Raw genomic sequence first — 22,298 nt, forward strand, 5'->3', positions numbered from 1 at the left:
GTTGAAACATCAGGACTAACCGATCTAAACCTGATAAACCACCTTCGCCTTGTACTTACGGACATCCAATATTGCTGGATAAACATAAACACATAAACAAAAGCTTTTTGTTTATGTGTTTATGTTTATCCAGCAGTATTGGATGTACTGTCATTACCTTTCCTTATCGTCCGATGTCATGCATGCATTTCTGGTGGCTTTGAACATTACAGTTCGAACAAGAATATTATAAGAAATGAAATTGATCGTATGGAGCGAAGCCCCCTCTCCTCTCTCACCCTCTAAAGAGATTTCTTTTTGTATCCGACGGTAGCATATGTATAAATGAGCAAAAAAAAACGGCTTAACGCGAGAAAAAAGATAACCGGAAGCAACAACAGTCGCAGTGTAAAATAACAATGATGCTTCTACGAATCCAGTTAGCAAATAATTTGATTTATTTATTAATGTATTGCTCAGAGAGATCCATGTGCTGCAAGGTTGCGAATAATAATATCAATCACTGTACTGTGAGATTTCAATCTGAATTACAGTGTTACAGTTAGTATTGTTCCAGAGCCATTAATAAATAGAATGTTGACTGAGATCTTGTCATAACCAGAATTTGTAAATAAATGAGATCAACTTGTAGTCTTGGTGAAGTGAGGGTAGTGAGATCATAAAATATAGCAAAAACGAGTAGCAGAAAAAAATTGAACAAAAACAAGGCATCTACCGCATAACTCTGCTCAAAAACTAAGTGAATCTAGCTAACAATCCACTGTACAAGCTCTATTAAACTCTCTAATATCCATAATTCTTCATGTCTATTTGAATGATCGGCATTTTGTGTGCTTTGTCGTCATCGTCATCTGAACTCGAGTCATCGGGTCGACCTACACCTATTTCCGAGTCGCTGAATTCGATACGGTACCTGAATTTACAACGTTACGAAAAACAAAGTTCCAGCCTACGCTTTTCTTTTTTCGTATGTGTGCTCCCTAGAAAATTTGCTATCTGGCTGCTATCGGCGCCCCGTAAAAAGCTCACTTTGATCAATGGACAATAAAAAAAATCAATCCACGGAAAGTACGCTCACATAATTAATAGAAGGCAGGAATAGATAGGACAAAAGATTGCTTGCACGAATATAAATGTATGCGAGCAATCTCTTCTCTGATCTACACATGTTGCATAACATTACCGGGTGCAGATGCAAACTACTCTTTGAAAAACCCCATAAATCTCTTCAAAATATGTTCACGTTTCTAGGTAGAGAACATTTAAATACAAATCTACATCCTTTTGAAAAAAACTGAACCTTTCAGCGCTGCTTTTTTTCGCAAAAAATGTCATTTTGGGGCAGGAGCGAAACTGTGTTATATATACTACCAGTCTGAACGTCCCGCTAAAGCCTTTAGACGTTCTGTAGTGTTCGCTTCGCACGCCTTCATTGATCAATGGAAATTAATAGCAGTGGCATTTTATGTAAAATTAGAATTGTGTTTTTCTAAAAAAAAACCCAAGGAAACAGGAAAAATAATTAAGGAATTGGCTCGAGGAAAACAAAAGTTTCTACAGTTGTGGTTGCATAGGTGCGCAGCATCTTCGTTCAAAGAAAGATTAAAGGTTTGATATAGGTTTGATATAATGTGTTATAGAGTATACAGATATTCTTTTTATTGGAAAGTACATATATATATATATACTTTCCAATAAAAAAATAATAAAAAGAATATCTGCATACAAGTCTTCAAGATCTATATATATATATATATATATATATATATATATATATATATATATATATATATATATATATATAGATCTTGAAGAATTGTTTTATCATTGAAGACTGAAAGGGTCTCTGATGATTGGTGACTTTCAGTTAGGACTTCATCCAGCTCCGCCGAGAAGAGAAGCACACGCTCAGGAAAATAGGAAGGGATTATATCAGCAAGGTCAAGTTAAAGAAAAAATAAGAAATCTGATTATGATTCTGAGAGAAACACCAAACCTTCACCTACCCTTCATGCAATTCAGCTATTTCAGTAGGTTTGAATGCAGGCTGATGTAGTTCGGGCACGGTAGCCATGGCAACTTCGGGATTCGTCGTAGGATCCATGGTGTCCACTTCAAGGTCGGCGCATTGCACGTAGTCTATTTCCACCTGAACATGTGTGCATCTCTAAATTTGAAAAAATCTTGCGAATATACTAATTATGTATAAAGGATATCTTATATCAACTAAGAAAGAGTCAAACCTTGTACTGGCACTTAGCAACATAGCGGACGAATTTCTCCACCCGGTCTGAGTCCTCGTGCTGTTCCACGGATACCGATCGAACGACTGTATTGGATACGGTAGCCAGTGGCATAGTGAAGTCGACTTCGCATCGTGGTAAGAATGCGTCCGGCATCAGATCGAACGACGATAGCTCGAAGCGACACCTGCGACACAAAAATTGCAGAATAAGGGAACGGTACCCTTTCGGCTACGCTTACGACCTTCGACACCTCGACCACACTCAAAAAACCATTTGTAAAAACTTCCAGTACAACGCAACGTACCGTAGCAAGTGCGACTTGTAGGCCGCATGATGCTTCTCAGGAAGCCGTGGTATCCTCCAGACAAGTGACCGGAAGACATGCTCGTATTTAGCTTCTCCGATGGCGCATTCAATGAGGTTTGCTTCGTTCGATTGAACTGCTCCGAGAAGTCGATCCTTTAGGTTCTGAATCGAGAAGTTGCTCAGATAAGACGTTTCGGTAGGAAATTAAAGATGTGTGAACCAATCCAACCTTTACTTTCCCAGGTCGTAGCTTCTTTGAGTGAACAGATCCCACTCCCCAATGGCGTTCTTCCCTACAACAAAGTTTGTATAAAAATCGTACTGGGTCCACCTAGATATTGACTCCGTAATTTAGCACGTTCACGTATTCCTAACTCATGGGAGCAGTTTAAAGGCATCACCCTACGAATCTGAGGTGGTACGGATTTCAAGTGGAGTATTCGTATCGAGGATAGAAGATTATGGAAAGAAGGGTGATGGAGAGATGGAGACAATTAAAAAGGATGGAGAGAATCACGCCCCTCTCCATAATCTACTATCAAGTATAAGAATACTCCACCTGAAATCAGTATCACCTCAGATACGGTGATGCCTTTAAGCAGTGGAAATTGGAGCTCATTTCAAGCATACAGTTAGAGCACTGACTGCCTAGATAAGCCCAAACGAACCAAGAAAGAAACCTCAGGCACGATGGAAACCGAGGTAATCACTTAGTTTCCTTTCTTATCCTTTCTGTACGTTTCTTCTTTCATTGCAGTTACTTAGTAGCAATAACTGCGGAACCACTAGTGATGATTTGATTTTAAAAGAGGAATTGATCCATAAGTCCCAACCTAAAGATGTAAATCCATGCTTCAGGAATGGGGAATCGAATAGCAATATCTTCGCAGGGAATCTGCCGTCGAGTGCTCTTACCGCCCCTATTCTTCTCGATTTGAGCAGCTGCCATAGCCTCAATCCGTATTTCCACCTAAAACTTCACTTTATTGACATATCAAATTCCACACGACTTTATATGACTGTTCATCCGATGAGAATCTGCTTCCTTGCAGCAAACAAAAAACTCCTTTAGGAAATCCTTACAAGTACTCTGTTTTTGGCATGTTCTGGTCCCAGTAGATAGCGAAAGAGAGAGAGAAAAAAAAAGAATGTATTCTCTAACAAATCTACAGGATCTATAAGCAAGAGTAATCGGATAAGAAGTGCAGAATCCTTTGGAGCTACCTTTGATCCGGCAATTTTCATTATTGCTTTGATCGATAGCGCTTTTTCTCTGTTCCTGGGAGGTCGCACTCGGAATCGCATCACCTTCAACAAGGTTTTTTTTACCTATTTAGAAGTTGTTTCACAAACTTGCTTGACTTAGTTTAGGGGAACTTTACTAGTTTACTAACGTATATTTGTAATTGTGAAAATAGCGGAATATGCATAACAAGATGCAAAGCGTATGCAGTATATGCAAATGTAATTAACAGTGAAAATAATGGATAGTAGAAACCTCAAAGAAACAACCGTCTGGCGGACTCAATCGGATTACTTGTTCCTCTTCAAAGGCCTTTCGATCTACTGTTGAGTGGAATTCTAGTTCCTCAAATCGAATCCAGCGTTCCGTATACATTGGCAGAATATCTTTGCGACGGACGATCTCCTGAAATAGCTTCAGCATAGGTTTGTTTAGGAACAAACCAATGTTTAACAACAAAAAATCAGCACAAATTATTCCATTTGTAAATGTATGATGTAAAATATACTTTTCTTTTATAAATCTGTGGGATCAAATATGCTCGTCACACAATGACTTGATGCTTTCATTTGATAATTTCAACGTAATTAAAAAGGTTGGTGAGAAAAACACTTCTATATTTTATTTCCATGGGAAATGTGCTTCCTATAAATTTTCTCAAGCTATGTTCCCGCCAAAGAATCTTGTTTTGAGGATTTTCGTTGAAAATTTTCATGGTCCTCGTGATTCCTCCGTACTATGGCCGAAAAGTCCTACCTTCCCTTGCCTCCTCCGATCATTAAGGCCAATCTCAAGAAATGGAGAACCGCTGACAAAGGCCAAGCAAAAAAGTCGCACTCGAGCTTTTTGGTCAGAAAGTACACCTTCTTTGTCAACATAAGCTGAATATTCGTCGTAGCAGTGGATCTGAAATTGAATAGTTAATTAAAGGCATCACCCCACGAATCTGAGGCGGTGCAGATTTCAGGTGGAGTATTCGTATACGGGATGGGAGACTACGGAGAGGGAGGTGATTCCGTCCATTTCTTGCTAATTGCCGTAAAAAACGGCCCAGAGGATGCGGCGCCGCACAGGCCGGGGCGCTCCAATCGAACCTCTTGTACAAAATGGTGCGCCAAAACGAATGAAGCCGTATCTTCCGGGCCGTTTTTTACGGCAACTAGGAAGAAATGGACGGAATCACCCCTCTGTCCATAATCTCCCATCCCGTATACGAATACTCCACCTGAAATCTGCACCACCTCAGATTCGTTGAGTGATGCCTTTAAAAGGATGAAATAAGGCAACCAAAAGGAAGGATGAAATAAGGCAAAATAAGTATAGCAGATTGTTCATGAATCAAGAAAAAGCAGCTCTCAGCTGATCGATTCATTCTACATTGATCTTCCGTTCTATTTATTTCTCAAAAGTTTGCTTTTTTACCTTGGTTTCTTCACTACTTTTTTTCCAAAAAGTAAAACAACAAAATTGCAATCAAATAAAATTTGAGGAGCATAGTTTCAAAAAGGACATATTTATAAGCAGCAAAAGAATATATTTGTATTCAATCTCTGCCAGCTATATGGGCCACTAAAACAAATTGAATCGATCTGGTAAGTGGTCTCAAATCTTAAGGCTTCACTGTTTTCATGTCAATAGTTTTCGTTAGTTCACTATTTTTTTTTTCACATCAATACCTGCAAATGGCTCCCTGAAACGTTCACCTTCTCAACGAAATTAATTCTTCCGTTACTGCTCCGCAATTCTGCCACCATAGTAAAGTGCTCTCAGCAGTGCAGCTCAGAGAAACCAACATTCTGCGATTACGCAGAAAAATAGGGCAACACATTGAGGAACTTTATCTACTTCCTGATCAACACTTAGTAGCTCATTTATCGGTTTATCAGAATTTAGCCGATTCAGTCACAAATAGATTTGATTTTTTTTTTTCAGCAGATTTGACCATAACCACCACAATTCTATAATGGATATAAGGTCGATCACTGAAAAATAATGCAAGTTCTTTGGCAAAGCAGCAAAGATCGCAAATGGTCAACGCTTTTGCGGTTGGCACTTCGGTGAGACGTGGAAGAGATTTATAGCAGAAGATCGAAGTCAAACTACCCGATAGATCTTAATGTGGTTCTAGTTTTCCCGTGAACTTTCCTTACCTGGACTTCATCCTGCTTGTACACCGGTTTTGTGTCTCGCTTAGCCGGGCACTTGAACAACACATCTTCCACCGTAGACACAAACGACTGCAACTCTTTGGATGTGAGTGAGCCAAATTTGAGGAGCACTGTGCATTGAGCAGTGTGTTCCAGTGGAAGTCCATACTTCGTGATGTGGCCATCGACTAAGCGCGAGATTTGACCTAGATTCCCGGTAATTTGTATGCAAATGGAAAAGAAAGGGAATTGGGACACAATTGTCACAAACCTGGCCGAATGCCAACTTTTTCCTTGTAGAGGACGTACTGCAATTTGACCGTGTGGATTTTACCGTAAACATCGTATGCTTGAAGCGTAGTGTCCGACAGTGAATAGCTGGCTTGCAGTAAGAGTTCCTGAAAATTAGAAGTTTGTCTACCCTGCCTGGTAGTGCACTTCGTTGTGTGATTCACAAAAAATGAAGCAATGTCTGCGTACAACAATCAATCAAATAAGATTTTTATAAAAATCATGAAAAAATACCGCGGTTTCCTTGCAAAAGAAGTCTATTACTTGTGCTTGTTGATGGTTTAAACACAAAAATAAATGTAGAAAAAAAATATAAAAAAATTGTTCCTTAATACTAACAGAAATCGTGGAAAGTGAATGTGTAGGAGAAGCAACGCTAATAATTGTAATAATGTCATAGTAATAGTAAAAGTGCACATAGTAATATCGTAAACTAAGAATAATAGTTGTCATTCGACTCCCTTCAGCAGAGATAGACGAATTAGTTTCGTTCACAATTATAGGTGCGACATTTCCGAACTGCGCTCTTCCTTGGAGGAGTGAGTGAGTCCACCCTATCTTGGATACTCGAAAATGAAGAGTCGTCGGCTGTGGAGGAATTATCAACACCTTCATAGGAATCTCTTATCATTACTGGAAAATGTCACGTTTGGATATCTCACGGAGCAAAAGTAGTTTGTCTGTACAGATCAAGTTTACAACTCAAAAAGGATGTTTTACTGTGCTCGTCAAAAAAATGAACAGTTATAAAGTATGGAACTAATTAAATCAATTGGATATTTGCTCTAAAACATCGTTGTTTCGAGTTCGCGATCCGCGATAGGATGAAGCGGAAATTAGTCTTGTTAGCTAGAAGTTGCCAGAATATGAATCTCACTTTTTTTTTTTGATAGCAGTGCAATCACGTATTCGATAAGGAGCAGAGACAGGCACAACAAAACATGCATTTTTTCTTAAATCTCATTAAATGAGCAAGTGTGAAGAAAAATGAACAATTACGGGGATGAAGGAGCAGCTAGGAAGACGAGTGAGCAACTTTGAGGACGAGCGGCTACAAGGAAGAATGAGCACTTGCATACATCATTGTATACACACACAAAAGTTATAAATCAAACTTATGTGTTATATAAGTTGCTAGTGGAGTTTCCAGAGAAGTGCGGCGTGAGGAGCTACCACGAGGAGCACTTGCGCTTACATTACTACTCCAGATATTACAAAATCCACTTCGTAGTACGCGGATTAATTACGGAATAGTGTGAAAAAGGATGAGGTTTTCTGCAAGTGTTTGCTGAAAAACTAAACTAAAAGATGTTTAAGCTCCAAAAATTCACTGCTTTTAAGATCACCTTCAAGAAGTTTTGTCATAAATAACTCAGTTCTTCGAAAACCTAGTAATACAGTGAAGGGTGCATAACTGCCTTAACTTTCTTCACTCGATCCAGAGGATGTCTTACTGGATTGTGAAAATGAAAATAAAACAAGAAAAAAAGAATATATTAACTGCACATTGCTTGCTCTGTTGATAGATAACTCCTTCAAAACACTCCTTCCTTAATTCGCACTAGTTACTATTTATTATTCATTATTCAGTTATTTTTCATTTCACTTCCACTTCGTCAACATCCTAAGGTGAGGAGAGCAGAAGCACCGGCTCCGACCATGACATAATATGTATGATCGCAATCCTCTCCGTGGACAAAAGGGTATTCCAAACGATATTGGCGACCCGTGGAACCCAATATTAACCTACGGAATCATTGGTTTCCTTCAAGTTTTAGCAAACTAAAGGATCTCATACAGAGCTTTTGAAATGTTTTCAGACATGAACTGAAATGCCACTTTAACTGCTATCTGCCAGAGAACGCTACACTCAATAAGAAATTTTAAAAAGGATTCACAAATCATGACTGCACAAATCTCAGAGATGACTTCTTGAGACCATAGACTTCTTGAAAACAGTAAAAAAAAGCTGGAGAAAAGGCTAAAGGGTAAAAAAGGTGCAAGTCACTGCTTACACCAACCTGTATAGGTCTGTTGTCGGTCTTGGCATTGTAGACAAGCAGATTATTTCCCTGTAAACGTACATAGCATGGTTTCCAGAATCGTTCCGCCATAAAAGACTTCTTCTTTATTGGATGTCTGAAAACGATTCAGCTATTTGTTTACTACCTAGGTAAACAGACTTTTTTATTCCATTAGAATCCAACAGTCAAAACGAATCCTTCCGATACATAATACACTACTTATTAATATATTCAGCGTCAAATATTTTCAACTGGATGAATACGACGCACTTTTGGCCCAAACAAGACTAAGGCGTCCAAGAAGGAGAAAAGCGTGTTCTGTGCTTATCAGCTTATAATAGGCGTCGAATGTGTTCAGCTGGCAAGCCTACATTTACCATATAATCGGCATGTGTTCGAATGTGTTCAGTTTGCCAGCTGAACACATTCGATATGCCGATTATATGGTAAATGTAGGGGGAAACTCTAACAAATTTCTAACTAAAATGAACACGAAATCAAATGAGCCCCACCTAATCATGAGATCCCAACCGTCCCCTGCGAACTTTGGCATAAAATCGGTCAACGGCTCAGAATCATCTTCATCGTAAAGTGGAGTGGGCGTCTCCATATCCGTACCCTTGATGAGACAATAACAGATGTGAAGAAAGAAGGAGGACGATATTAAAATAGAATAAAAATAAAAGTAAGGTGAAACACAGCTAGTATAAAAACTATTCTAAATGGATTAAATGGTTTGAGTAACTAGCCAAGGAGAACGATTGAAATTTTAATATTACTTCTGCCTTGAAATCATCCTCGAATCCGTCTGGTCGATGATTAGGGCTCGCCACTGGACTTCCACCTTCGGGAGTTGGACTTGAAAGAGTAGGACTGTGGCTGAAAAAAAAGAATATATGGACGTATTTACGTGTATTGCTTCTGCAACGTTCTGGAGCAAAGAGATACCGTGAGCTTGAGAAGAACTCGACGTCCTCCTGAGCCTCTTTTGCTCGAAGAACTTCTTCAGCCTTTGCTCTTGCGGCTGCAACAATGTCTTCCACAGGTTTCACGGCGAATGGATCGTAGTCCTTGAATTGAAATAGTAAGCACAGGAGATCAGCACAACAATCACCAAAGGCTTTTCTATAACCAAAAGATGAGATGCGTGTAGAAAAACTTCGAATTCAAGGAATATGTAAGGGGACTCAATATGCAATAGTTTTTCTTCTAAACTTTTTTACTTTTTTTAAACGAAACTCGCTCAGAAATTAGATGAGAAAACTGTGCATCACTGCTTTTCTGAACCATCTACATATGCATAAACAGCAGTAGATTCTACCTCATCGATTAAATTGTTATCTGGCGGAGCGAAAGGATCTCTTGTTGGCTTAAATTGTGAAGGCACCACAAATGGATCGAAGCTGTCCGGAGCTGAGGAGTCATTCAGGGTATTATTGTCCTACAAAGAAATGTAGAACATCGATGCATCTACAAGACACACACTTCATCTGTTTTTACATAGGAACTCATGAATGAACTAAGCAAGGTCAAAAGTTCAGGAAAAACGAGAAGACTAAGAATACGATTTCGTAGCTTTTTGAAGTGAGAAATATTGACGGGGAAGAACAACGAAACACCTGAAAACCTCTACGAGTTACGCTTCTTGTGCATAAATTACAATTTTGGGAATTTCTCGTCCAAGTGAAAGGGTTTCCAAAATTACCGATCGATAGAATTCTCTCATGTCTTTGCGTAGGAATTGTACAATTTTTTTTTTTGTATTGTAGGAAAAATTAATGCAACAGGGCTCAAACTTCGGACAAAAACATCAAAATCAGGGTGATAAAACATGAAAGAACGTACACAAAAAAACTTCTGAAAAATAAAAAATATTACTTTGTTGCTGAAGAAACCGCTTTCACTGGGTGGTAACTCCGGAGCAGTGCTCTCGAAATCTGCCCATGCAGGAGCCGTGAGCTTTGGATCATCGGGTGCTCTGAGAAAGGAAAAGAAGATCACGCTGGGAGAAGAGAAGATTTGGAAAAAAAAAACAAAATTTCTTATGTGTATTTCGACGAAGGTTGCTGAAAACAAATATAAATACAATGTAAATAATAAAAAGATAAAAATATAATGCAATATGAACGAATAAAAATAAAGTGAACTGTATACTGTGCTTAATGAACAACTTAGATCTGGTTGTTCTCATTGCGGAGAAAAGTTAGCGTTAGAGGATCAAATGACATCTTTACGAGGTTGAAAAGCAACATCAAATCCTCTCTTAGTTCTGTGAAAATAATTATTTGAGCACTGTTGACAAGTTAAGAATTCACTTATGTACCCTGAAGTCCCGTAGTAAAACAATAAAATTTATTTGCCATGACAATTTATGAAAGGAAATGAGTTGAGCGGGATCAAGGTCACGAGCAATGCACTAGTAGGGAACTCACGAGTCAGTAACTGGTGTAGCACTGTCCGGTGGATGAGTACTTAGATGCGCTGGCAGCTCCAATGAGCCACCGGAATCCTGCTGGGTGTCCTTGATCGGGTTTCTATACAAAGAAGCCATTCTTTAAATGGCAGGAAATAAAAGTAAAATAGAAAAATTCACGGAGGGATAGTCGACACTGAGTCATTCTTTTCCATCTCGTCAGCAGCTTTGGTTTCGGAAGGCGGTTTCCAGTCCTTAAAGTGAATACTTAGTTATTTGTGGAGATTCGTAAAGGATGGCAGTGTTGTTTATTCGTTTAAGTAAACGAGTAAAAAAAGAAAATCTGTGAAAATAAACTGAATATTCATATACTTTCGGCACAGGACAATGGAATAACAAGTCTTGTATTTGCACCTATTACTGGATCTGCTTTCCTGTGACGTTTCGAGGAAGATTTTTTTGCGACTATTCGTCACAATTTATAAGCGATCACAGTGAAAGCCAGTATGAATATGAACAATTTATCCAAACATTCCGAGCATTGAAAAATTCGCTCTGACATTATGAAAAACCGAGATATTGGGGAGGATTTCATTTGAAACTGCTAATAAATCGTGGTGTTTCGAACAACGCTCAATGAAAAAGGATGGGAGGCGTCAACGACAAATAAAACCACTTCTGCAAGAAAATGCAGATAGTTACTTCAAGAAAAATGCAAAAAGACAATGATGTAGACACAGGATTTAATGCTGAGATAAATCTTACTACTATTGGCGATTGATCATACAGAGGTGTTCAAGATTGGGACAGTTCAATAAAAAACGTTTGAAACGAAGCAAAAGAATGCCACACGAAGAGACGGATGATGCAGTTGGTGGTGGCAGCGCTTGGCTACGAAAATTAATTAAAAGCAAATGAATGGAAAACATAGTGGTACTGAATTGGAAAGGAAAAACAACAACAACGCAAATGATAACAAACCGCAAGATCCGTCCGCATATTGGCCATTTTCATGGCGAGTTCTTGAGCAGCACGATCCATACTGTCCTCTTGATCTGGATCGAATGTTGGAGATGCAACTTTTTTCCCTGAAATAAGTGGCGGAATAATTACTGGAAGAGTAATTTGATCAAAGTCGTTCGCAATACCTTGTTGTTTTAATTTCTTCTTGAGTTTCTTCTCCTGCTTCATCTCTTCTGTCAGGCGATGAATCTCCCTCTGAGCAATGTTGTCCGAATAGCCCTGGGAGCCTCTAAAGTAAGAATTTTGTTGACTCTATGGAATCAAGAACTCGTGTTGGAAAAGACAACCGGTCCACCAGCTGATTTCATATCTTAAGAAGGAAAATTTGCTTGGAAGAGTTAATCCCCGGCAACGAGAATACTCAGGTATCCCGTTATGGAATTGCGGTAATTTTTACCGCCCCGAAAGTAAGTGAAGGAAATCCTCTTTTAAGAGGCAATATGAATCTTTCATCTAACAACTTGTAACTGTCAAATGTGAATGAATTAGAGATATCGGTGAAACAAAATAAAGTGAAGAAACAGAAAAAAGAGAAAAATGTCTTAGTTAATGAACCAATCACATGCTCCACACAACTGGTCACAACTATGTTCAGGCACTTGTTACCAGCGTGAGACACGCTGGAAGGTCTACATGATTCCCGAACAATTATGAAAATCCAACGCCCAGCAATGGTGTCTGGACGATTTTGACTAAATTTTTGAAGTTAAAAGTAGAATACTTATTGGAAAAATCTACATAAAAGTAAAAAAAAAAGGACAAGTTTGATTCTTCTAGGTAAGAGAACGAAGAACGAAAACCCCACCCTATCTGTCCTAGATAGCTCTCATCCTTAATCTCCTTGACTGCAGTAGTTTCGCTCAAAGTCTTCAGAGTAGTTTCTGTTGACTTCAATGCCACATTTACCTGAACATTAGCGACTTGAACTCAATACTGAAAAGGTGAAAAATCCTGCAGTCCTCTTACTGCTGAACATATATTACATATATTTACCTGCTCTGTCATCTTTTTGAACTGAGTCCACGCATCTTCTTCCGGCTCGGGCTCCACCACCCTTTTAGGTGGAGGAGGTCTCGGCGATGGAGGTCCTGGTCGTGAAGGAGCGGGATGAGGATGGGATGCTGAAGGAGGTCGTGGTGGTGGAGGAGCGTGAACAACTGCTTCTGCTGCTGCAGTTGCTGCGGCAACTAGAAATCGGTACATTTTTGGCAGCCAGCATTGCCCCAAAGAGAGCCCTGCATTACGGATACATACCCTGATCATTTCCAGCGCCTGTTCGGGGATGCTTTGGAGGTGCGGGCCTTGAAGGCGGTGGGGGCCTGGAAGGAGAGTGCTGCGAGTGATCAACAGCTGACTGACTGAGGGCATCTGGAGCGTAGATGTCATGACCAGTAGAATTCCAAGCGTACGGGTCTAATGGTGGCGCACTGAAGAGGAACAATTCATTGAAGTCTTATTTTGTTTCTATTGTAATTTTCTTTGCGCATACCTATTTGAAGTAGTATACTCTTCAATTAGGAAATAAATACATTTTGTTGGGGTTTGGTAAGAGATTATATGATAGTGCATATGCATATATGAAATGATAGTGCAGAAGTGGCTGATTCTTCACGAATTAAGAACCGAACATATTTCATTGTAAGTGCTGCTCTGAATATATTTAAAGCGACATAAATCTTTTGAAAAAACAGCACAAGGCAATGAGGTTCTTCTCTTCGTTAATTTTTTTGCATGAAAAATTAATGACTTACTCAAAACTAAGTCTTAAAACCAAAAATATCAGGCACCGTGTAGTAGCAGAAACAAAGAAAAAGTAAGGCAGCAAACACGTGCAAGAGCACAAGACAGCTGCAAACCTCTGGAATAGTGGCTGTGTGAACACTGAAGCAGGTGGGGGTCGTTGAGGAGGTCCCGTCTGAGAGTTATCATGTTCTGTAGAGTAGGGTTGGGGGCCATTTGCATTCACCTCGTTATGAACGTTTACCTGTCCGCCTGAAAAATCGAACAATTTATCCAACACGCGAGGAATGCATTCATAAGTAGAGTTCCTTCTGCTCTGCTCTTCTGTGTTATTCTACTCAATGCAATCGTTGAAAATCTACGAGAAAATTTCATTTTAGCATAGTTAGGGGAGCCAGAATATAAAGAGGCTCAATGAGACATCTGCAACTCCATTTTTTCCCCAACCCATCCTGTGTATGTACTGAGTGCTAAGACTCTGAAAACTTTATTTGCAAAGGGTCTCGAGTGTTTTAAAGAGTCCAGGTTTTAGACGAGAAAACTAAGAATTTATTCAATTTATTTAGAGTCCTAGATTTAGAAAATCCACTTGTTCAAAGTTTTTTTTTACATTGATAAGAAAAATTTGAAGAAGGTCCAAGCATTTTTTCTCCGTGAGTTTTCGGCTAACTCAATCAGGAAACGGCGAAAAATTTTTAGATCATTGCAGTGATCATCTCAACAGAAGAAGATAACCTTCTTAGAAAGGTTGTAGTAATCAGAAAGAGATGTTTACCCCGCTTTGGCTGAGTCAAAGTTTAACTGGACGAATAAAAAGGAAACCAATACTGAAAGCACTAGAATTCAGAAATCAGAACTCAAGAGGAGTAAAGGGAAAATCGATAACCGCTAAGTGACTCACCGTAAGGTTGTGCAGCATGATCCTTCTGATAGGCGGAATAACCAGTAGCGTAGCTTTGAGAATATTGTGAGTAGTCGTAGTTAGTTGGCGCCGTTTGCTGTTCAGCGCCCAATGGTGCCGGCGCAGCGACATTGTATTCCTCGGGCTGCGGAGTGACGGAGTGGTCCTGATCGCAGCCAATGTGCGGTTCACTGTACTCGGCAGCAGTTTGGTCGTATCCGGCATGTGTTTGGTGGTACGACCCATCGGGATAGCCGTTCCCCTGAGCAGCGCTGGTATCGTAGTACTGCGCTTGCTGCTCGTATCCCCCAGCAGCTTGATCATAACCAGCGTATTGAGCCGTTTCATCGTATTGATAAGTCGCTTGTTGGTCGTATCCCGCATAGTACTGCTGAGCATTCTGATCATAAGTGCTAGTGTCAGCCTGTGGGTAAATCGAATTGGTGTATCCATCGTTCTGGTCATAAGCGTATGTTTGTCCGTAGGTTTGGTCGTAGGTGTTGCCGTAGTCATAGCCGCCAGTCTGAGAAGCACCACTGCAAAAATTGTCGTAATGTTGTGAACAACCTCTTAACTATTCGTTTCGCAAACTAAATTCAATTGGATTCTTCTTTTTTACGAATTCTGGAAATACGGGAATATGTGTCATGATCTCCACTTTCAACCAGCACAGAGGGATATGCTCAGCCTTACCAGAAACAACGGAAACTATAAGTAAAATCTACCTAATAACTGAGAGCGACAGTCACGTAAAACCTAGCTGACGTTTTTAGTGCTGAAGATCGGCCGTTTAAAGACAATCGACAAATAAATAAGAGATCAAAAGAAAACAGAAAGTAAAAAAAATAGAAATTAAAATCCATATACAGTTGGTTCCAACTGTATCTGAAGCGTTAGGCATGAAATCGAGAAGTGAAGAGGGTTCAGGAAGTTTTTCTGCTTTCTTCATAGCAGATAATTTGACACATTCTAACAAATGATTAGCGGATTTCTTTCCTTTCTTATATACTCCGAACGCAGCGTAATTTTACAAAATACAGGATGATAATGTGTCGACTTTTTTTGAACAGATAAACAAAAGAAAAGGAGAGTGTTGTTTCTCATTGCTCTGCATGAAAGCTTTTGCGCGAGAATAACTTGCATCCTCCTGAGAGTGTGGACATCTCGGAAACATGTGAATACAAATATAATTTGTGGATATTCACCAGAAATGCGCCTAGGATTGAGGAATACAAAAATATGGTTGTTTTGAAGAAATCGGTGGGGATCATCACAGGACGATGTTTCTCAAACTAGACTAAACTCAAACTTAACGTTTAGAACAGTTTTTCCGTGCCACTCTTTTTAGTTTGACACAAGTTTATTACCTTTATTACCTTTTTACCTTTTTTTCCTTTATTACCTTTCTTCCATCATCTTATAGCTTTGTGTTAATAGCAGTTACGGCTGTACACATCGAAAAGTGGGTTTAAAAAAGAAACTAATATTAAGCCTCACCTGTAATCGCATTGATAACCCCCCTGGTCGTATCCAGCATGGTAGTCAGCGGATTGATATTGGGTTGGGTCGTAATTTGGATCGGTTTCCCATTGTTGTGTTTCATAATTCCAGATGTAACCTGAAGCGCTACCAGGTATGAGGTTTCCGTCTGTTTGTGGGCAAGCTGTCGCATTAGGCTGACAGATACCATGAATAGGGACAGAAAATTCATTCGAAAAAAATGGAAGAGAGAGATAGATTTTCCGTATCTATCTTTTAGGAGACTACGCACAAAATATTGATCACTGAGTTCACCCTGGGTAAGGATGCTACTATTTCACCCATCCCAGACGCAAAGATACGAGACAAAGAATGGGTAGATCAGAGAGATCAGCTGCCATTACACGGGGTGTATCCGATTATTGTAAGTATAGAGAGATTTATCACAGTTATGTTAGCATTTCTTTGATCGTCCGAAAGATGGAAGGTAGAAATTAGGGGAAAGTAACGGTGATCAGGGGAGATTATTCAAGCGGAGAGAGACATACCATCAAGAAGTATTCATTTAAAAAATCGCAGGCGCTGACAACTGAAATTTATCTACTGCGACCACAATCGTATATATACGCATATATATGTACATATATATGTATGTATTATATATATGTATATATGTACACAGAGAAGAAGAGAAAGGAAGAGAGAGAAGTAGATAAGGAATAGTTTGCAAAATAGTGAACATCCAACATCCATGGTAATAGGTAATAGGAAGAAAATGTGGAAAATGCAAAATGTGAAAAAAAAGTGCAAGAAAATCCAATATCAGCAAAGAAGATAGGATATTTGACTTCAACTAACCTTCAGAAATATTTTTTTCTAGACTCTCTAATGGGATTTCAATATTTCTGAATGCAAATGTGTTAACAACATAAACGTTTGCAAGTTAAATTTTAGAAATATTCGAAGCAGAAGTGAACGATTTAAAAAATTTAAATCTAATTTTAAACACGAGTAAATCGACGGAAATACCTGGGTAGGCATTTGGATCGTAGGTTTGTTCTTGATTTTCTAACTCCGACGCTTCCGTTTGTTCTGCCGGCGCAGCCTCGGCATCTCCTTTAATTTCCTCTGGAATTACCGATAACAATGTCATGCATATACATAACTCATAAACGAATTCTTTATATATATATATATATATATATATATAAAGAATTCGTTTATGAGTTCATAAGATGAAGAAGAAATGCGAGACTAATAATGGAAAACTTGAAATTGTGAGAAACTAACCGTGTTGGACTTCCTGGACAGCAACCTTACCATCTTTAAGCATCTGATCGACTAAAGCCGCAGGAACAGTATCTGCTGGGGCAGCTGCTTCGGGAGCTGTAGCAGGAGCCCCGACCTCGAGCTCAGACTCTTGCTCATTCTCAGTATCACGAGCGTTAGAATTGAGCTGTTGTGTGGTTTTTGGCTCTTTTTTAGCGGAAGCTCTCAACGCTTCAGCCCTCTTTCGTTCTTCTAGCATCTCCTCAGAGAACATCGGCTCGTCTTCTTCTGACGGCTGAAAAGCAACGAACAACGTTAAGAGTAAAAAACGACAAAAAAAAGGCTGGTAGAACGAAAAATTGAACAGAAAATGCAATGGGTTAATGGCCACTTTGGAAGCATACAACGATTGTTATATTTTAGCTGAGAGTCATTGTTCCTTCTACCAGTCATGCGACTTTCAGAAATCTAGCACCTTTCCGTAGTTTTCCTAGTTCATTTAACACACATTCAGAGGAAAAAACGAAAGGAAACTGTGAGATGTGTCCGGAAAATAATCGCAAATCTCAGATTTTTTTGCTTGCACTCTCAATGATTTTATGCCTCGACTTGAATGAGATTTTCATATGGAATAGCAATCAACAGAAACGGTTAAAATAGAAAATAAATAAAGGAAAGAATTAACACGAGTATTTAAGGGTACTGCACCGTACGTAAAACTCATTCGCCTGGAGTGACAATCTGTAAGAACGTGGTGTTTCACCAGTCCTGTTAGTCAGTGAAAGTGATCAGTTTCGTTTCCTCTTGGAGTTCTCGCGTGATGTGCTTAGGACGATATCGAGGCATGGCAGGGAGAGAGGAGGAGTTTGATGAGGTATGCATAGCATCAAACACCTCGCATCATTGTCAGGTCTTTGATAAAGGCGAGGTTGTCGAGACGTCAGGTTTCCCCAAAACCTCGTTGGAACAGTAAGAAATCATAAACGAAGGAAGATATGCAATAAGGAAGAAGGTGGCGGATAGTGGCTGTCCGCCAGTCTTCGTCCGAACGCTCATAATTTTCTGGCTCAATGGGGCGCCCAGGACATCACTGTTAATGGTGGCGTTTGTGTCACGAGGGACTTGTTACACACGTCTCTTAGCGTCCCTTCCTCGCTCCAGGAGAGAATTTATGGCCTTAACCGCAAAAAAGAATGCTAGGGATTTCACGCATATGGAATATTGCATCAAGAGACGGGCGTGGAAAAACACGACGAACAATGTGTTCTTCTGGGTATCTCTATGTGACTATGCCGAGCCACAAATCAATAGTAACACGTGAAGGGAAATAATTTGCATCGCATGCACAGCCGATTTATCATTGCTCCTCCCTCTCCAGAGAGGCCGGACACTCACTCACTCGGCTAGAATAGGCAACACCCATTAGCCGGGCTAAGTTGTGGCGGCAGCCTTGCCCCGGATAACCACATCTACATCCTAAAGCGGCGTAGGAAGAAAACCTGAAGAAACAGCTATTCGTTTGTGGCATTGCGATGTAATTCCATAATAACCTCAAGGAATGTGAAAAAAAGGGGGCGTGAAGATGGAGAGCACCATATTTGCCATGCACATAAATAAAACATTGCAGAGGTTTGGGCGAAGAACATAGCGAAAACCACATGCTGAAAGTACAAACGAACCTGATTCGTCAGTTCAGTTGATTCCACTTTCGCTTTCTGTAATGCAAAGTAATTTACGAAACGTATGAAAGTGACTAACGTAAGAACTAGAACAAAAACCGTTTGCTATTCATTCTTGAATAAAGAATTCTGGAGGGTAAAAGAAGTGCGAGAAAAAAAGCCTTCGCCCAGACCAATTTGCGAAACTCATTAGGATTCTCCTCCAACAAATATTAACTGCTGGCATCAGCTGCCATTTTCTCAACCCCAGTTCGACTGAAAAATACAAATTTTAAAAATGGCATCACACAGGTTGACGATGAACTGACCGGATTTCCTTAGTTCTCAAAAGTCTCCAAGAGGAAAATGCGAAGACACTTTTTGTTCCATTAAGCGAACAGAAGTCAGTGAGCAAGTTTGGCATGCGATAAGAGCGAATAAAAATCCTTCTGACCCCCGTTTTAGCAAGTCAACGTGAAAAAAAAACCAACGGAGGGCATGTAATAAAGGAAAACATTGACGCCTGATATTCAACGAAGTTTTTCTAACATCTTATAAGGAGTAGAAGAAAAAATGTTCGTTGAAAAAAAAAATTGATAAACAAGTCTTTTAAAGACCTAAATGAAAGAAGTTTGCATTGAATCAGATTTTGTGTCGTTGGATAATTTTTTAAGGAAGCTATGTAATTAATTATCTTAATTATGCTATATAACAACGCGCCTAGTCCGTGTACGTATGTTTGTGTGTATGTGTGTGTTTGTCTGTGTGTCACAAAAATACTCCATAATGATGCAAAACTCGTCGTCGATGAAGTGCCGAACTATCGCCATGCAGCTGGTAGGCGGGCATTCTACCTTTTATCCATTGTCCAAAGTTATACAGAAATCTATGTTGACTTTGATAAGGCATGTTAGTTTCTCTCCAATGTTAGTGAGGGTGAATGAACTTTTATGCATACTGTACATGAATGTTTGCCTCCAAATTTGCAAAAGAGCGTAGGTGATTAGTCCTTCGACTAAAGAGACAGTTGAAAGTTTTCTTTTAAATTTTTATTAACTAAACTATCGCTAACTTAACATTTTTTGAGTTATTATTTAAGTCCGCGCAACCGCAGTTTTTTTTTTTGAAAGAAAAGTGAATGAGTGTACAGATGTGTTCGAGTAATCAGTGAGCTGCCTACACCTGGATTGGCACTAAACACACAAACAGAGACACAACAGGGAAACACAGAGAAACAGGAAAATGAGGAAAAAACGTAATAGATAGAGATATTTATTCCTGCATTTCTATCTAACCATTATATATTTTCTGGACATTAATTTTTCTGACGGTTTCTTTCCAGGTTTTACTGATGTTACGTATTTAGAAGTATTAATTATGACTTTGGTTCCAAAGAAATGGATTCCAAAAGAAATGAGTTTCCAAAGAAATATGACAATGTTAGAATACTCAATTTAAACATGGCAAGAAAAGAAGAATCGAATGCGAAGGTTTTTTAAACGTTTGATCTTAGCATTAACATTAGTGCGCGGGAGCTCCAGCGCGGTAAAATTGGGTGAGACGAGTCCTACAGCGTCGAATTCGTGTCCCGGAGTCAGATAGCTGTAAAATGGGGTGGGACGGGTCCCACGGAGTCAGGATGGTGCGTCGGTACCAGAAATCTATAGAGTGAGGAGAGACAAGTTTTACTGCGTCGGATTGGTGTGCGGGACCCGCAATGCGGTAGAATGGGTTTCTTTGGTTCCCTCGCATATTTATTTCCCTCCATGTCTCCCTGACGCTGTTAACATCGTTTTTTCAAAAAAAGGAAACGCACTGGGAACGGCTGATCAAATACGACACATAGTTGCCAACAGTTTACGCGATCTGACGTAGAACGTTATTTTTGTCAGTACGATAGTGATATTCACATCTTTCATGATTTCATGTTCATTTCATGATAGCAAATCTTTCTTTGCTAATAGTTGAGAACGGAGAAAACTCATACTTTGAATAATGTTTCCAAATTGTGGAGGTTTGAGAGAAACATAGATGTAAAATCAAGTTTGATTGTTCTCCAAATATAGAACTGACGCGTTTAGGGAAAAACCATAAAATCTTTCATCTATGCTTAAATTTTCGGGTAAAAAATTGAAGAAAGCGTGGATAGAAAAAAAAACAACTCTAGTTCTACAAAAAAATTTTGCTACTGTTATTTCTTATTGATCGGTGAATGCGAACGAAACGAACACCAAAAAAAGCCTGAAGTCGACTTTAGCCGGACGTTTAGGCTGGCCTTTCATAAAGAAAGAAGTCACCTTAGCTGTCGATTCATCCGCCGACCTCTTCGGGGACTCGGTGTTGTTTGGCATAACAGGGAGAGCTGAAAGAAGACTGTTTTCGTAGTTTTACACTGAGAGCAATAACACAAAAGTCTGAAGTGAAATCAAAGCCTACGATAATATCAAAAGGAAAAATAAAGACAAAACGAACAATTCCTCATGCGGAGCTAATACGTATGCACGTACAACTGTAGAATTACGGCTAAACTAATGACAATTTTAATTCGTCTGTCAGCAGAAAACAGTGCAGGTCAGTGCTGAAGTATTCCATTGTGGGAACCCTGGTAAGAAGTATAAAACTTCAGCTTCACAGAATATGAGTTTTTGCTAGAAGAAGAGAGTCCTGATTCTCCTTCTGTATGTACATATATTACAGCGGTTAGCGCAAGAAAAAATCTGCTGGTGTTGGGCGAAAAAAGATGGGGTTTGAAGCAATAGTAAGAGCTCAAAATCGAACCAACTAAATTTACAGTGAGTTCATTAAAGCTTTGAAGAACTGTATGTAAGAGTGTGATTTACTGCACGAAAACTAATCCCCGCGACCTATTTACGATAAAAAGCTCAACATCACACATCGCCCTCGTTTTCTCAAGTGACAATAATGTCGCTGCTCTCCACCTCGCCAATTCAAACTTTTCGACTGCCTAAGCTGAAGGAAAACAACAACGAGGATCGTGGGACAGCTCCAGTTTTCTCGTAAGTCAGGTTCTATTTACAGATTAACTCTAATTTTACATGTTTGCACATATTCGGATACTCCATCGATTTCTAGGAGAGTTAGGTAGGAAAACTTCAAAAACATGATCTGCTCTTAAATACACAGCTGGAATTTATATGCTCGATGATTTTGTATTGGATTAGAGTAGAGATTAGAGTTTTCCGGAAGCATTGCGTTTCCGAAGCTTGATTATAGGAGAAAAGTGAGATTTCTGAGAAAGGAATTTCAGATGAATCGCTCCTTGGGATTGTTAATCAGTGGTGGGCAAAGAGAGATAATTCCAGATGGCAGATGTGCAAATGCGAGCAAAATTAGATGCAGCCGTATATGCGATATAATCCTATACAAACGTTTGAGCCTTGACTAAGTTTGATTACAACGGAAAATTGTGGTAAATATTTCTAAGAAAAGGGCCTCATGATAATGCAGAAATCGAGTTTTATTTTGACAACGAAGGTCTAAACTGCCACTGTAAGTGTTGCTTACTTGACTGCCGATCCGAAACAGCGCGACCCTGTG

The 22,298-nt window shown here is 39.4% G+C and overlaps 1 protein-coding gene across 1 annotated transcript; it reads right to left on the bottom strand.

The window, feature by feature from the left end:
• Window positions 1-783: 783 nt before the first annotated feature.
• RB195_014562 (uncharacterized protein) lies at window positions 784-21,091 on the bottom strand (the record flags this gene model as incomplete). Its single annotated transcript, XM_064204886.1, has 30 exons — window positions 784-913; window positions 2,007-2,149; window positions 2,244-2,430; window positions 2,551-2,714; window positions 2,782-2,845; window positions 3,386-3,522; window positions 3,777-3,860; window positions 4,051-4,200; window positions 4,552-4,701; window positions 5,946-6,148; window positions 6,214-6,340; window positions 8,255-8,372; window positions 8,770-8,876; window positions 9,037-9,136; window positions 9,206-9,327; window positions 9,579-9,698; window positions 10,136-10,235; window positions 10,690-10,791; window positions 10,851-10,924; window positions 11,652-11,758; window positions 11,819-11,922; window positions 12,499-12,599; window positions 12,687-12,880; window positions 12,948-13,120; window positions 13,550-13,685; window positions 14,335-14,870; window positions 15,832-15,952; window positions 16,843-16,941; window positions 17,104-17,377; window positions 21,038-21,091. 30 exons carry the CDS (start codon window positions 21,089-21,091, stop codon window positions 784-786), a joined length of 4,281 nt encoding a protein of 1,426 aa, XP_064060767.1.
• Window positions 21,092-22,298: the final 1,207 nt, after the last annotated feature.

The sequence above is a fragment of the Necator americanus genome, chromosome V (genome assembly GCF_031761385.1).
Source record: "Necator americanus strain Aroian chromosome V, whole genome shotgun sequence".
NCBI classification, from domain to species: Eukaryota; Metazoa; Nematoda; class Chromadorea; order Rhabditida; family Ancylostomatidae; genus Necator; species Necator americanus.